This window comes from Callorhinchus milii, unplaced genomic scaffold (genome assembly GCF_018977255.1).
Source record: "Callorhinchus milii isolate IMCB2004 unplaced genomic scaffold, IMCB_Cmil_1.0 Scaffold2, whole genome shotgun sequence".
Lineage (NCBI taxonomy): Eukaryota > Metazoa > Chordata > Chondrichthyes > Chimaeriformes > Callorhinchidae > Callorhinchus > Callorhinchus milii.
Window position 1 is genome coordinate 18,360,082 of NW_024704743.1, and position 14,515 is coordinate 18,374,596.

The 14,515-nt window shown below is 40.3% G+C and overlaps 1 protein-coding gene across 1 annotated transcript in view; it reads right to left on the minus strand.

Annotated features, from left to right (window-relative positions):
- Window positions 1-14,515, minus strand: part of cubn (cubilin (intrinsic factor-cobalamin receptor)) — a 157,897-nt gene that overhangs the window by 142,711 nt on the left and 671 nt on the right. The window contains 9 exon segments of the mRNA XM_042331818.1: window positions 1,283-1,378; window positions 2,128-2,154; window positions 2,157-2,258; window positions 4,124-4,292; window positions 5,093-5,219; window positions 6,747-6,850; window positions 7,853-7,954; window positions 9,890-9,928; window positions 14,184-14,279. Of these exon segments, the coding sequence (XP_042187752.1) occupies window positions 1,283-1,378; window positions 2,128-2,154; window positions 2,157-2,258; window positions 4,124-4,292; window positions 5,093-5,219; window positions 6,747-6,850; window positions 7,853-7,954; window positions 9,890-9,928; window positions 14,184-14,279 (862 nt within the window).

Below are 14,515 nucleotides of genomic sequence, written 5' to 3' on the forward strand. Positions count from 1 at the left end.
GTATGCATCTTTACTCTCATTAATTGGATAAGAAGGACTTTAATCTCACTAGAGCCTGGCTACCATTTACACACAGTATATTTCAAATTCTCTATATGTAATCCCAATATGCTTTCTGTGTGAAGAAAAATGGATTTTTAGCTGCAGACACAACTCTGGAAAGGATAAAGGAGTTACGTCAAAGCTCCTGAATAAAGAGAGAGGTCATATTCAGTGCTCGAGAATAATCCTACCCAAGGGGAAATCCAAGATGGCCCTACCACACTTTCAGTTAACTTTCCCCTCCCCAGCTCTTCGTCTCCCACTGCCAGCTCAGGCGCCAAAGTGAAAGGCGCAATATAATGTAAATTGTGTTGAACAATTATTCAGATATTAGAGAAGGGATGTTTTAAATGACATTCCTTTAGAAATGGTGTTTAGGAAACTCCAATTTTTACTCCAATAGTATTTAATAAATGTACTGGCGGCAAACGGAAATAATATTCCTGCCAGCTACGATTATTTTATTTGGAAAAATTTCAAATTTATACATCACTGATCCTTTTCAATTAGATTTTTCTCTCTCCAATTGAACTCTTGGACATACTGTATACACTGCAATGTAACCAATGGTTTCTGATAATTCGGCATGAGAATTTTAGTCTCTTGAGAAGTTCGAAAGATTCCAAGCTAATCATTGATACTTCATAAAAGCTGCATAGACAAAATGTAATCAGGTGAATTACTGGGTTTATTATGCTTAGGGCTGTACTTTCATTTTGAAATAACTTTCCCTGATGCAATATGGCCTTGATAAGCACAGTTTTAAGAAACTTTTGAGAATACTGCAGCATAAATTGACTTTTTTTNCCCCATTTGGTTCAACTGAAATATCTGTTCTTGAAGAGCATCACCATTTATAGATATGTAAGAGTGACCATTCAACAATAAATACACTGACTGGTTGATATGCTGGCTGAGTTCCAGAAAGTAATGCTTCAATCAACATCACGGTATATTAACTGAACAACATGGGTTAACATAAATTATCACATTGCATCAAAAACATTTGTTGTTTGAATGATTTTATCACAAGCCACAAATACTGAATTGCAAGGTATTATTGCAATAAATGTAACAGGTTTAAAACTCAGCAGCAATGCACTTAGATAATTATTTACCTTAAACGATACCAATAGTTTGAGGTTCTCTTTAAAATAATCATAGTTATGTGGCTTTATTGCATATTCCAGTTATTACTGATGCAGCCTTTTGATGATGACAGTATACTTCAGTACTGTACCTGCATTAGGTGTACACGATGCATTGGGAGCACATCCTCCATTATTCACGGAACATATATCAAATGTAGTGCACACTTTTCCGTCTCCTTCGTAACCTGAGATTGCAATACAAAATGTTATCCTCTTTTGTATTCATATCATCATTTTGTATAAAGAGCTGCGTGGGAGAGATTACACCTGAATTCAAAGCAGTTCAGATAACCTTTATCCATCTTCAAATCCCCCCTTAAAATCTACCTCTTGGAGCATGCCACCACCCCCCCAACCCCCCTTTCTTTCCCTGCATACGCTTTGTTGCTGCATAGCACTTAGAGATATTATTCTACATTAAGTGCGCTATATAGATACAGGTGGTTGTTGTTCTTATTGGTGGTGATCATTTACCTATCACAACTGGTAATGATCAGCAATGTTAACATTTATTGGGAAAACAATCGATCTGGGTCTGGATTCACCTCAGTGCATCCAGAATTTGCCAAGTTCATAAATACAGCCAGAAGTGACACCAGTTTTTTTTTTAAAATTCTTTGAAAGTAGATCATTTTCACTGATGATAGTTTTATAAACAGTGATAATCTTCACATTGACCAACAATGCTGTGAAGGGCTGGAGGTAGCTACCATGAGCTTCAAGGAGTGAACTGCACTCCCCCCACCGCAAGAAATCAGAACAATGTGTTGGGCCTGAAATCGCTTAAAATATAATGGCACCAACTCCCCATTTGGAAAGAATCTCTTTTATCCACCTGCCCCCACCTCATCACTGTTCTACGTATACCAATGTTTATGTCAGTACTGCTACATTGATTTGAGCTGAAGTTCTCATAGTTTAACAGAGTTCATACCTGGTGGACATGAACCACAGTGGAAGATCCCATTGTATTAAGACACAGAACCATTGGATCCTGGGAGCATCCTCCATTACTGGTCTCACACTCATTGACATCTTGGCAACTGTGTCCATTTCCTCGCCAGCCTGTGGAGATTTTAGTAAATAAAATAAATTCATCCAAATGTACATAAAAGAAAAGTCCATACCTTTTAGGTATTTATCTAGTTCCCTTTTGAAACACAATTATTAGCTGCTCAAAAGGGAACTAGATAAATACCTAAAAATAAGTCAATTACAAGGATATGGGGAAAAAGCAGATAAATGAGACGTAAAGGATTACACTTGGAAAAAGCCAGTTCAAACACAAAGGGTCAATGGGCTGATTATCCTTCTGTAAATTTCTATGGTTCTATAACTTGGAACACACACACACACTACAATGCTATGAGACTACCTCAGTTATTTTTGAACCCGCAGTTCAGTTTGTTCCAGTCTAAAGAGCAATAACAATAGGCGTTGCATATAAATGAAACCGGAAGAGATGGAAGTTAAGTTCCAATATCGCTATTTATAAAATAAATTTGACTGCAGGTTTGGTGGCTAAATGGCCTACTCTTCCTCGTCCCATGTTCCTATAGATTCTCATTTAAACTGCAAGACAGTGTTCTCAATCACAAGCTACACGTTTTCAGCTAGTTTAAACTCCAGCAGTACCTCAACATGCACTCTGGGGACTCCTAGCTTTGGCTCCTGCCAACTTGTGCCTAATACTTTCCAGAATTAGGTAAGCAGGATGCTTCCCTCAGGGTACGCATTCCAGACACAGGGATATTTCCATGCGTAGGTGGCAGATATAAAGGAAACGTGCAGCCTGGTTTGGAAACTCTTAAGCAATGGTAATAGGTTTCTGTATATGTCAGCTCCCCAGGTAACCAGTAAAAAAAAATCACTAAAGCTGCCAAATTTCCACAGTGTTAATAAAAAGGAATACTGGTGATCAATTTACAGTTTTTAAATTGTGAAATCGAGTGTTAGTACACATTATCGTACCATACTATTCATGTAATAAGAATAATGGCTGTAACATAATTATTGTAAGTTTATTGAGAAATACCGTAATATAAAATAAGGCAATTTATAAACAGGATTCCATAATAAGGAAAGTGAGAACAGGTTGTCATAAAGGGTGGTTAAGGCTAGGGGTCTGGACTCGCTTAAAAACAGCTCAACGATTTAATGGGAGAACTGTAAGTGGGGGTCGGGTATTCTCGAAGGGCGAGATCAAATGGGCCAAAAGGCCTTCTTTGCCCGAGTGGAGACTCCTTCCCATACTTATAAGTGCATCACAATGATTGATGCAAATTCAATTCCATCTACGTTCTGATCAGAGTTCCCACGAGCGTCCTTTTAAGAAATCCTGTTAGAAATGACTATATATTTGATCAGTGATGTTGATCACCAATAAATTCCCTGGGTACTCATGATTTTTCTCTTTTTAATATGATTTTTCTTTCTGTTTCACTGAAAGGAATAAAAGTCCAATTTCTACATTGGAGACCTGTGCGGTAATAGAAATGCTGCTAAATGGGATTGTACTGTGCTCCTTAACAGGATTCTTTAACAAGGAATTTGAATCGTGCAAATGGAAACTCCTAGAAATCATAAGAACATAAGAATTTGCTGGTGAAAGAAGACCAAGGTCCACCTAGTTCGCCTTCCACCATCCTGGCAATTGATTGACATGCCATGTCCCAAACTATACACTGTATCCTGAAATATTATTTTCTAGCAGAAATCTATTAATTTGTTCTTGAAACAAATGACATTTTCTGCTTCCACTGTCTACCGAAGGAGCCTGGAGCCTGTTCCATAAATTTACTACTCTTACGTACTGTTACTGGAATCCAGAAGTACCTCATGTCGACTCCTGGGAAGTCTACTTGAATCAAAAAGACCTTTCAGATTGTAACAATCCCTCATAGTGAATGAAGGGAGCAAACAACCGTTACCTGCTGGGCAATCCCCACAGCTGTAGGAGCCTTCAGTATTCGTGCAATTGACAGGTGGGGTCTTTGAACATGGACCATCAAGAAGGCTGCACTCATCAATGTCAACGCTGCAGGCTTGATGTCCTGAAGCCTGCTCCCAGCCAGCATCACAAATACATCTATACATAGGCTAAAAGTGGATTTCAAATGAAAGCAAGGGTCACTGAGGAATGCTTACCACATGTCTAGAGCATGTCTGCACTGCTTATGTGAATTGTGCTCTGCGCTGAATTCATACACATATATATGTTTATACACACACACGCATGCATTCACACAAATGTATACGTGTACATTTCAGCAGGATTACTAACGACAAGTCAGGATTACTAACAACAAATCAGGATTGGGAACCTTGCCTTATTTAATGCCCTCCCTAGCCTGGAGATGTTGAGGTTAATTATAATGCACCATTGAAAGGATGGCTAAAATTAGCTGATTCAGTTCAGACATTGGAACTTCCTTGGCCTATGTCATATGATACTTTTATTCATTGAGCCTTCAAAGTCCTAGGGCCCTCTGGTATGAGTTAGCTTGTAGTTTCAGTCCAGGGTTTAGAAACATATGTTACAACGTTAGATTGATATCCTGAGGCACGACCAAATGGCCCATTGGCTGTGTTTAGAGATCAGGAAGAAGTTCACAAATATTCTTCTCAGAGATTTGATTTGTGGTTGTTCCCCTCCTTCAGGAGATAAGCAACGTGAAAAACAACGCTTGCTTGGCAAATTATAAAATTTAAACTGCCTTTTATCACCTCACGTTCCAATATTTTCCTTCAAGATATCAATGAAATTTGATTGAAACATTTCTCTTTCTCACAAATATTTTCATGCAGCTGAATTTCCACTACAATTCATAACTGTTACATTTGAGCACAAATAGTTTTCTGAACTTAACTTTAACTCAAAACAGATGCATGATTTTTACCTGGTCTGGCTGTTCTCTGTTCAGATCAATACAGATACCATGCTCACACAGATCCTTTGAGGTACCTTGGCAGTCATCATGTTTGGAAGTGCACTGTAGACCATACCATTCTGGATTGCATTGACAGCTAAAGATGTGGAGCATCAATAGGTTTTATTTCACAATATCATGTCCTTAGTTTGCTTCAGATAGCTTATAACACCTACATAGTTGGCTATTCAACTACACTACAGCATATTTACACTGCAAATTGCCCACCATAATAACCTCAGAATGGGCAGCTGCATTCATTGTAAACGTGGAAATAATCTCCAGGGGAGGTTTGATACTAAATAAGGCCATATGTCAGGCAGCAATAGACTATTCAGTCAACCTTGCTTTGTCCAGTTTCTGAAAAGAAATTTCTGACAAGGGCCTTGAAGGAGGCAAGGGAGGAAGTGAGATGGAGGATGGAGAGGGTGAGGGCCGAGAGGCTAAAGGCCCGACTACCGATGGTGGGGCGGGTGGGTATACATGGAGCTACGCTTGCAACCAAAGGATCCAATATGGCATGTAGATACCACTCACAAACCATTTAACATGCCATATACACGTCTAATAATAATCCCTCCAAAACAAAGCAATAATAAATTGGTCATTTTCAATCCACGACTGTTTGTGGGACACTGCTGTGTGCAATTGGCTGCTACGTTTCGCCCACAAATATATGGTCAATTCACTTTACAGTCTATTCTGTGAAGCACTTTGAGACGTCTAGAAGACGTGAAAAGCGCTATATCAAATGCAAGGATTATTATTATTATTATTATTAAATATTCTTTCTGTCTTCTAAATTGTCAGTCTGGCTCAATTGGTCACACTCTCGATTCTGAATCCGCTGTTAAAGCCTCAAAAAGGGTGCTTTGAGTTCGCCTGTCACTCAAATGCACTGTTGCGGTTGCAATGCATTATCGGCGGATACTACAAGCTATCTCATCCCCCTGTTCACGTGGACAAGGAAGATACCATGGCACTTCGCGAAAAAAGAATTTCCCCTCGTGTTTTGGTCAACAATCCATAGATAAATTGGTCGTTCACTTTATGCCTATTTGCAGGACATGGTTATGTGCTAATTCCTATCACATTTGTCTACAAAATAAGCTACAAGCAATATATAAAAGGAATAATATGGCTTGTTCCCACTTTGTCTTCAAAAGCCTCCTAAAAGCTCCCCTTCTAGATTCTTGCTTTTAAGGCATTTAATTAGTAAACAGCTTTCAATCTCTCATTTCCCTGCTTATTTTTCAAGTACCTTAAGAAGCTCTGTGTGACAACCAATTTGCACACAGCAAGGTCCCCAAAAACAGCCATGAAGTGAATGACCAATTTTATTTGGCGGATTGGTGGCAAGGACACTGGGAGAAATTCCTTTCTCTTTTTGAATAGTGCCATGAGACCTTTAACATCCAAGTGAGCATGCAGACGGGACCTCAGTTTAAAGTCTCATCCGAAGGATGGCACCTCTGACAATGCAGCACACCCCCAGTATTGCACTGGAGTGTCAATGTGGGGCTCGAACCCACAACCTTCTGACTCAGAGGAGACAGTGGTACCAAATGAGCCAAGCTGACGTAAGCCTGAGGTATTTCAAATATGGCTAAATTGGACACATTACCTATAGTTTCCTTTTGTGTTGTAGCAAGTTGCTCCATTCTGGCATCCTAGAGGTGTTCCTACGTAGATCTGACATTCATCCACATCATCAGTACATGTTGATCCCTGAGTAAAATAATTGAAAATGACAAATAGAGAGTTATGCTCCGTGTTTGTCTTTGCTTTGGCGAAATCGTTTCGCCCACAAATACACTGTCAAGTCACTTTATAGTATATTCTGTGAAGCTCTTTGAGATGTCTAGAAGACATGAAAAGTGCTATATCAAATGCAAAGATTATTATTTATAATCAGGCATTCTAAAACTGAGCTTTTAATGAGCTATTATTCACCCACAGAAACTATTATTCTGCTCAATAGGCAGGGACTCTAGAGGGTCAGCACAACTGATGGATGACTCGAGCTTTAAGAAATGACACTAAAGCTATTATAAGGAAGACAACATATCTACTGACTCATAGGAAAAACTGTGCAACTTTACATGCAATTCATCACAAAACATACAGTAAAATCCAAGTTGAGCCAGCACAATTTATATTGGATTTCTGCTACTGACACTTCCTTGAGGAAGTGGATTCAGTGACACTTATATCTTCATCTATACAATAGAAACAAAATGGTACAAATTGCTTTGGCCTGCTCCTCAACAGACATTTAATGTCCCTCGAGTCCAGCAATGGAATGTCAGAGAACTTCCAAGATATGTTTTTTAATTTTATTAAACAGAGTATTGCATAAAACTAAAAATCTAACATCTAGTTTCAGCTAATTTGATATGCAGATTTCTTATTTTAGTCCATAGGCACTATATCAAATGCAAGAATTATTATAGCTATCGCAAAGAGCGGTGAGAAATACAAATCCAATTCCCTGCTCCATATCAGTCTACTGCTAGAAGGAATGTCACTGTACAACCAGTAATTATGAATGATAATTCTTACATTTGATACACACCCTCAGTGATATAAGTAATTACAGTGCAAACTAGTTAATATATTCCTTGCACTGTACATCCATGAATGTTATGTCATGGATTTTAGTTCAAGATGATAATCCAACATTTTCAATCAAAGAATAAATGATAAAAATGATGACTTCTGATGGCATACCTTCCAGTTGTTTGGGCAGAGACAGTAGAAGGAATTCAGAAGATCCATACATATCCCACCATTGTGACAAGGATTGCTGCTGCATGTTCTTGTTTGTAATATCTCAAATAAGTAAAAAAAAGCAAGACAGCATTGGTTAGCTGACCAGTAACACAGTGGGACTGTACTCCAAACAGTCAAAAACAAAGCTCGTTTTTTCTGAGTCACCTACTGTTGTCTAAGGGGCAATATTACTCAAGTTCTGAGGTCAGGAAGGGTTGTTGAAAAATTATAAATACTCTGCCCCAGAAAGCTGTAAAAGAGGGAATCAAAAGGGATGTTAAAAAGAAATAGATAGACAGATACTTCGATAATAGAGACATAAAGGGGTATGTCAAAAGTATCTAATAAACTAGTGGAACAGGCTTGCTGGGCCGAATGGTCCTTTGAGCCTATTGACTTAAATTCCTACCTGGCGTTTTAAATTATTCTTGTTCTATCCTTCCATTTTCTTCCCTATTTTTGCATTCACATTATCTTGCAGTAAGAGTCTTGTGACTCGTCACATCCAGAAATCATTGTACACTATTTTTACTTGCAAATTTCAGATATGACCAGATTGATAGACAACCAATCTGAAAAAGTGCCGTTTCACTTTCTTTGTGCGAAAAGGTTTGCACCAATTATTTTTCTTAGAAAGAACTGGACATAACAGAATATAAAAGCATGTATTTACACAGGCTAAAATAAGGAATTGTATCACGTACCAAAGTGGTGAAAAATTGTCCTGAGCTCTTCCAGCTGTCTTAGATTTAAAAGCTTTCCACTTGAATACAATGCCGTTTTTCAATGCCTTATGATCAGTTCTAATACTGACCTGGTTTTGATTTCAAACCCTTTTGGGTTATCAATATTAATGCTTTTATTTGAACCTTTCCTGCTCTAGATCCACTTATCTTAATGGTTTCAGGTAAGGACTATTTAAGTCATTTTTTTTATTCACAAAATCAAAAAGACCTGCCAAGATCTAATAAACTGGTGGAACAAGCTCAATGGATTTGTGTCTACACAATACACAGTCAATGTACTTTACAGTATATCCTGTGAAGTACTTTGAGATGTCCTCCTGATGTGAAAGGAGGTATATTAAATATAAGGATTATTATTAATAATAAAAACCCAAGTATTTTTCAGGGTCCATTTTTTTCTATCGAAAAAGGGAGAAAATTTAACATGAGAAAATGGATAAATAAATGTTTTAAAAATCAGAATTTATTTAGCAATATCTGCTTACCTCGCAGATTGGGAAATTCGCCTAACTGCAATGCAAGTCATGGAAATACAACAACAACTTGCATTTATATAGTGCTTAGCACGTAGGATAGAGTCCCAGAGCCTTTGACGGTGGCAGAGCACGAAGCCAAGTTGGGGAGAGGGGAGAGGTGACCGATGGCAAATACCCTCAAAGCCAGTTTCTGGCTGCATGAGCACACTCGCACATAGCAAAACAATTGGATAATTCAGATTATTTCGGGTGAAAATTGTTTTTTTTTAACCAATTAACTTTCACTGAAACAACAGGTATTTATCTTTTTTTTAAAAAGTTTAAAAAAACATTTATGGTCTTTTGATCCAGGCTGGATTTTTCCAATATATCAAGTTGGAAAGTTAGACCACGATCATCAATATTATCACTTAGATGTGGGCACTTGTTGTTCTGTTAAGTTCCTGAACATGGTGAGTTAACGTCCTGCAGTTGCTGATCTCCTGGTTGCAGTTGGTCGATTAACAACATGTTGCAGTCCAAAAAATAAACAAAGCAACTTACTCCTGATTCCAGATCAGACCAGGGCTGGAGAGCTTACTAGATCTGGAAGGAAGGAAAGCTTCTTTTGTAAGAATGAAGCCTCAGTTCCATTGGTACCATGTTAAGCATTTAAGTTAACCAGTGGTGTCACCATTGCATATCCCAGTTCGGAAACCAGTGCTTCGCTCAGATTGGACTGAAGTAATGACTTGCTGTTGCTTTAAAAACATGTATAAAATTGAAGTACTTACTGTATCTATATTCTGGATCTTTCTTTCCAGAAGGGATAGCTGCAAGAACAGAAGGAGCAGTTAATATACAGTGTCAAATATTTAGGAATACGTATTTTTCTGCTGTGAGCAAGCAGCAACCAAAATACTAAAATTGCTTGGCACTTTAATCCGAAGCTATAAATAAAATTTGTACCAATTGAAAGAGAATATAACTCATTAATGAAAAATAAAATTTGCATTATTTCTTAATGGGATCCTTCAACTGACATCAGCCTGCTTCCATGTTCCCAGCCCGATTTGCCTCACCATTGGTGGGCAAGCTTTCACCCATTTTGCCTCAGCTCTCTGGAACTCCAGTTAACAAAGAAGAGAGTTTCTACCAGTGTCCTGGCCACAATAAAATTGATCATTCACTTCAAAACGTAGTGGCCTTGCCACTCCCTTTGCTCAGGGGACACCGGTCTGCTTCATGCCTCTGTTCTACCCAACTCACAATCGGCAGTTTTGCTGTCTCCAATCCCTGGAACTCCAGTGCCTCTGCCTCACCCCCTCCCTCCCTTCTTTCAAGGTCCACCTCAAGACCTTCCTCTTCAACCGAGTCTTTAGTCATCTTTCGCCTCCCCCACTTCCCCCTTAGCTCGGGTGTCAAGCCACGACTATCAAGTGCATTGGGACAATCTCCTGACATGAAAGGCACGGTATGGATTTAAATTTGTATTGTATGTCTACTTGTGCTATGCGTAAGTTACAAAGTATATTACAAAGAATTTACAGCACATAAACCGGCGACCTGGCCCAACTAGTCTGTGCTGGTGTTTATACTCCACACGAGTCATCACCCATTCCTAAATCCTTTCCATACCCTTCTATTCAGTGCCCTGGGAAGTCCTCCCTGGGTAAGGTGCTATATAAATGCAATTTTTGTTTTTGTTGTTATTCCCCTCTCCCTCAACAACAACAAAATTACATTTATAGAATGCCCTTCACGTCGGGAGAACATCCCAAGGCGCTGAAAAAGTTGTTCCTCGTCCAGGACTTGATGTCGATCAGGACACCAGTAGTGCTGGAGTTGAGGGTGTGGAGGCAGAGAGATAAGAGTTGGGTGTCATCCGCATACATGTGGAAATTTACCCCATGTCTGCGCGATGATGTCACCAAGGGGGAGCATGTAGAGGGTGAAGAGGAAGGGACCAAGGACAGATCCCTGAGGAACACCGCACGAGACTGTGCGGGGGATGGAGAAGAAGCCGTTTGCAGAGACTAAGTGGAGGCGATGTGAAAGGTAGGACCTGAACCAGTCAAGGACAGAACCTTGGAGGTTGAGGTGGGAGGAGAGGTGGTGGAGGAGGATTGAAGGTTCCACAGTGTCAAAAGCGGCGGAGAGGTCGAGGAGGACGAGGAGGCAGAGGGAGCCCTGGTCACACATGGTCAGGATGTCATTTGTGACCTTGACCAGAGCAGTTTCCATGCTGTGGGCAGCACGGGAATCCAATTGGAGGGGTACATGGAAGGAATGGGAGGAGAGGAAGGAGCAAAGCTGGGAGGCAATGGCTCTCTCAAGGACCTTGGACAGAAAAGGAAGGTTTGAGATGGGCCGGTAGCTGGATAGCTGCGATGGGTCAAGGGAAGGTTTCTTCAAGGTGGGGGTGATAGTGGCTGTTTTGAGGGGGGAAGGAACAGTACCAGATGACAGGGAGAGGTTGAGATGTCGGCGGGTAGTGGGGCAAGGAGGTGGAGCTGGGATTTAAGGAGAGGGGTGGGGATGGGGTCCAGGGAGCAGGTGGTGGGCTTCATGGAGGATATGTTGGTGATGATAGAGCAGGGGGTGACAGGTTCAAAGATGTGGAAGGAGGGATGGGTAGTGGTCGGAGTGTGAGGGGTTGGAAGGGCAGTGGCAGCTGAGAGGATTCCCTCGATTTTGGACTCGAGGAAGTCCAGCATTTCCTCGCAGTGGGAGTTGGAGGAAAGAATCTGTGAGATGTGGCGGGGAGGGCGGAGGAGCCGGTTGGTGGTGCAAAAGAGGAGCCTGGGGTTGCCCTTCGCCTCCAGGATTACACCTGGAGTAGAAGGACGATTTGGCCGAGGCGAGAGTGGAGCGGTAGGTTTTGATGTGGTCCAGCCAGATGTGCCAGTGGACCATTAGGCCAGATTTGAGCCAAGTGCATTCAGCAGCCCGCACCTGGCTCTTGAGCGAGCAGAGGTGGCTGTTGAACCAGGGTGAGGATTGGGACTACGAAACAATTCGGGAGGTGAGGGGGGCAAGGGCATCGAGTGTGGTGGAGAGGGTAAGCGCAGCGAGTGGGTTAGTGCAGGAGGTGGGCCAGAGCCAGTAGGAGTTTATAGGACTCCAGGGCAGTGGAGAAGGATTGCGGGGAGATCTTCTTCCATGGGCGGTAGGAGATGGTGGTAGGTTTGGAGGCAGTGAGGAGAGGGATACAGAAGTGGAGGGAGATGAAATGGTGGTCAGAAATGGCCTTGTCAGTGATGATGACATCTGAGACCCCGGGTGATCACCAGGTCAAGCGGGTGGCCGTGATGTAAAGATAAAGGTGTAATCATGTAAAGGTCTCATGTAGAACTGTCATGTAAAGGTCCAGCTTCCTCTCGAATGCATCTGTACTATCTGATTCAACCACTGCTCCAAGCAACAAGTTCCACAATCTCACTGCACTCTGTGAAGCAGAGAACTGCTGGATTCACCTCAACAATAGTCACAATTTACAATGAATCCTATGAAGCTCTTTGAAATGTCCTCTTGACATAAAAGGTGCTACAGCAAATGCAAGCATTAATTCTTATTATTATTTAACTTGGCTAAGTTGCTAATATATTAACATTTGTATGCTAACAATTCTATGTTTGTGACACTGGGCATCCCAAGCAAAACTGATCACTCTCCGTGGCTGTTTATGGGACATTTCTGTGCACAAACTGGCTGCCGCATTTCACACACAAAATAAACAGTCAATCCATTTTGCAGTGTATCCCGTGAAGCCTCAAAGTGGGGCTTGAGCAAGTTTGCTACCAATTGAACCAGGCTGACACCTGAAATTAATATATTTGAGAATTATCCAAAATTTTAAACAGCCTTAAAGTTTATGATAATGGTCTTAAAGTTAAGGCCAGGTGAATTTCTGGTTTCTTTACCTTCATACCTCAGGATGAAACAACTTCAATGACTATAGAGAATCATAACTCAACAGCAGTTTGGTCTGGCTTCATAGGGGATGGGCTGAAGGGCTTTCTTTACTCAAAACCAATCTTGTGATATAGTGAAAGTTAATTCCTGACAAGTCTAGTTGCTGTTTGTGGAAGCAAACCAGGCAAGAGTGCATGCAAGTTAAGTCCCACAAACAGCCTCGATTTGAGATAAACAATGAATTAATTTGGAGGACCTTGGTCCAGAACACCAGGAAAAACCCACTTCTTTTCCAAACAATGTCTTAGGATTTTTTAACGTTCACCTCAACAAACGGACAGGCCTCATCTAAAAGACAGCACTGCTGACAAAAGAGCATTCTTCAGTATGCCAGGGAGTATTCGTTTGGATATAAATACCATAGTAAGTTATTCTACAATATAAAGGCAGCTTGGCACTGGTCATTTCTCACATCAGTCAGAAGAACAAAAATTAATCATTCATAGACAAGCTGGTCAAGGGATTGTTTCCATAAAATGTATTGGACTCTTCACCGCTTCATTATATGTGTACTTGTGATTTCTGCATTTTCACACACACACTGGCCCCAAACCAACTTGGAACACATACACATCTCCAATTCACTCCTGACCACCAACATATACCCTTCACTGCTACCTACATCTTCTGCAAACTGCTATCACAAGCAAACACCTACAAAATACAGTCTCTACACTTGACAGTATATCCTGATGAAACGCTTTGAGATGCGCTCCCAACATCAAATGCAAAAGCATTATTTTTTTTCACAAACGGGCATTTTTTTAAGAAACGAAAGTTGAAATACGAGGAAAAGCATGCCATAGAAGCAGCTGTGTAAAGAATGATCTTTAAAATGTGGGTTAGGTTAAGAGGTTAAACTCAACCACCAATAAAAATGATAACAGGTGATTCAAAGACCCTCTTAATTTCTTGTTTAATTAAATAATTAAGTCACCTGTATGCATTTGAATATGGTTAGCCCATGGGGTTTTAGCCCAACCCGGATTTTGGACTCCAAAGTAACTTTTTTATATTTATAAAAGCTTTCCAGAAATACACACAGTAACACATGGCTTTTTCCATAGCCTTAGATTTTATAGGTGAGGCATACAGGCTTTTTGGTGTACTTACCTTGTCAGATAGCAGATTGATTTGACTTGAAATATTCTGAGGAATTCCACTTCCATTAATTTGTAGTTGTGTGATATCATCCTTATTCATTGTGATCTAAAAAAAGTACGGCAAAAACACATCATACTGGTCTATTGCAACAATGAACTTGAACAGTCAGAATAGTAACATATAAATGCACTCAAACAACTGCATTTCAGTTCATAATTCAGATAGAGCAGAAAACGTGCATAATGTTCATCCAAAGCAATTCAATGTGCTTTTAGGTAGGGACTACTTTTACATGACACCAGATAGTAAACGTTTCTGCACATGAAACAGGTTTCTTTTTA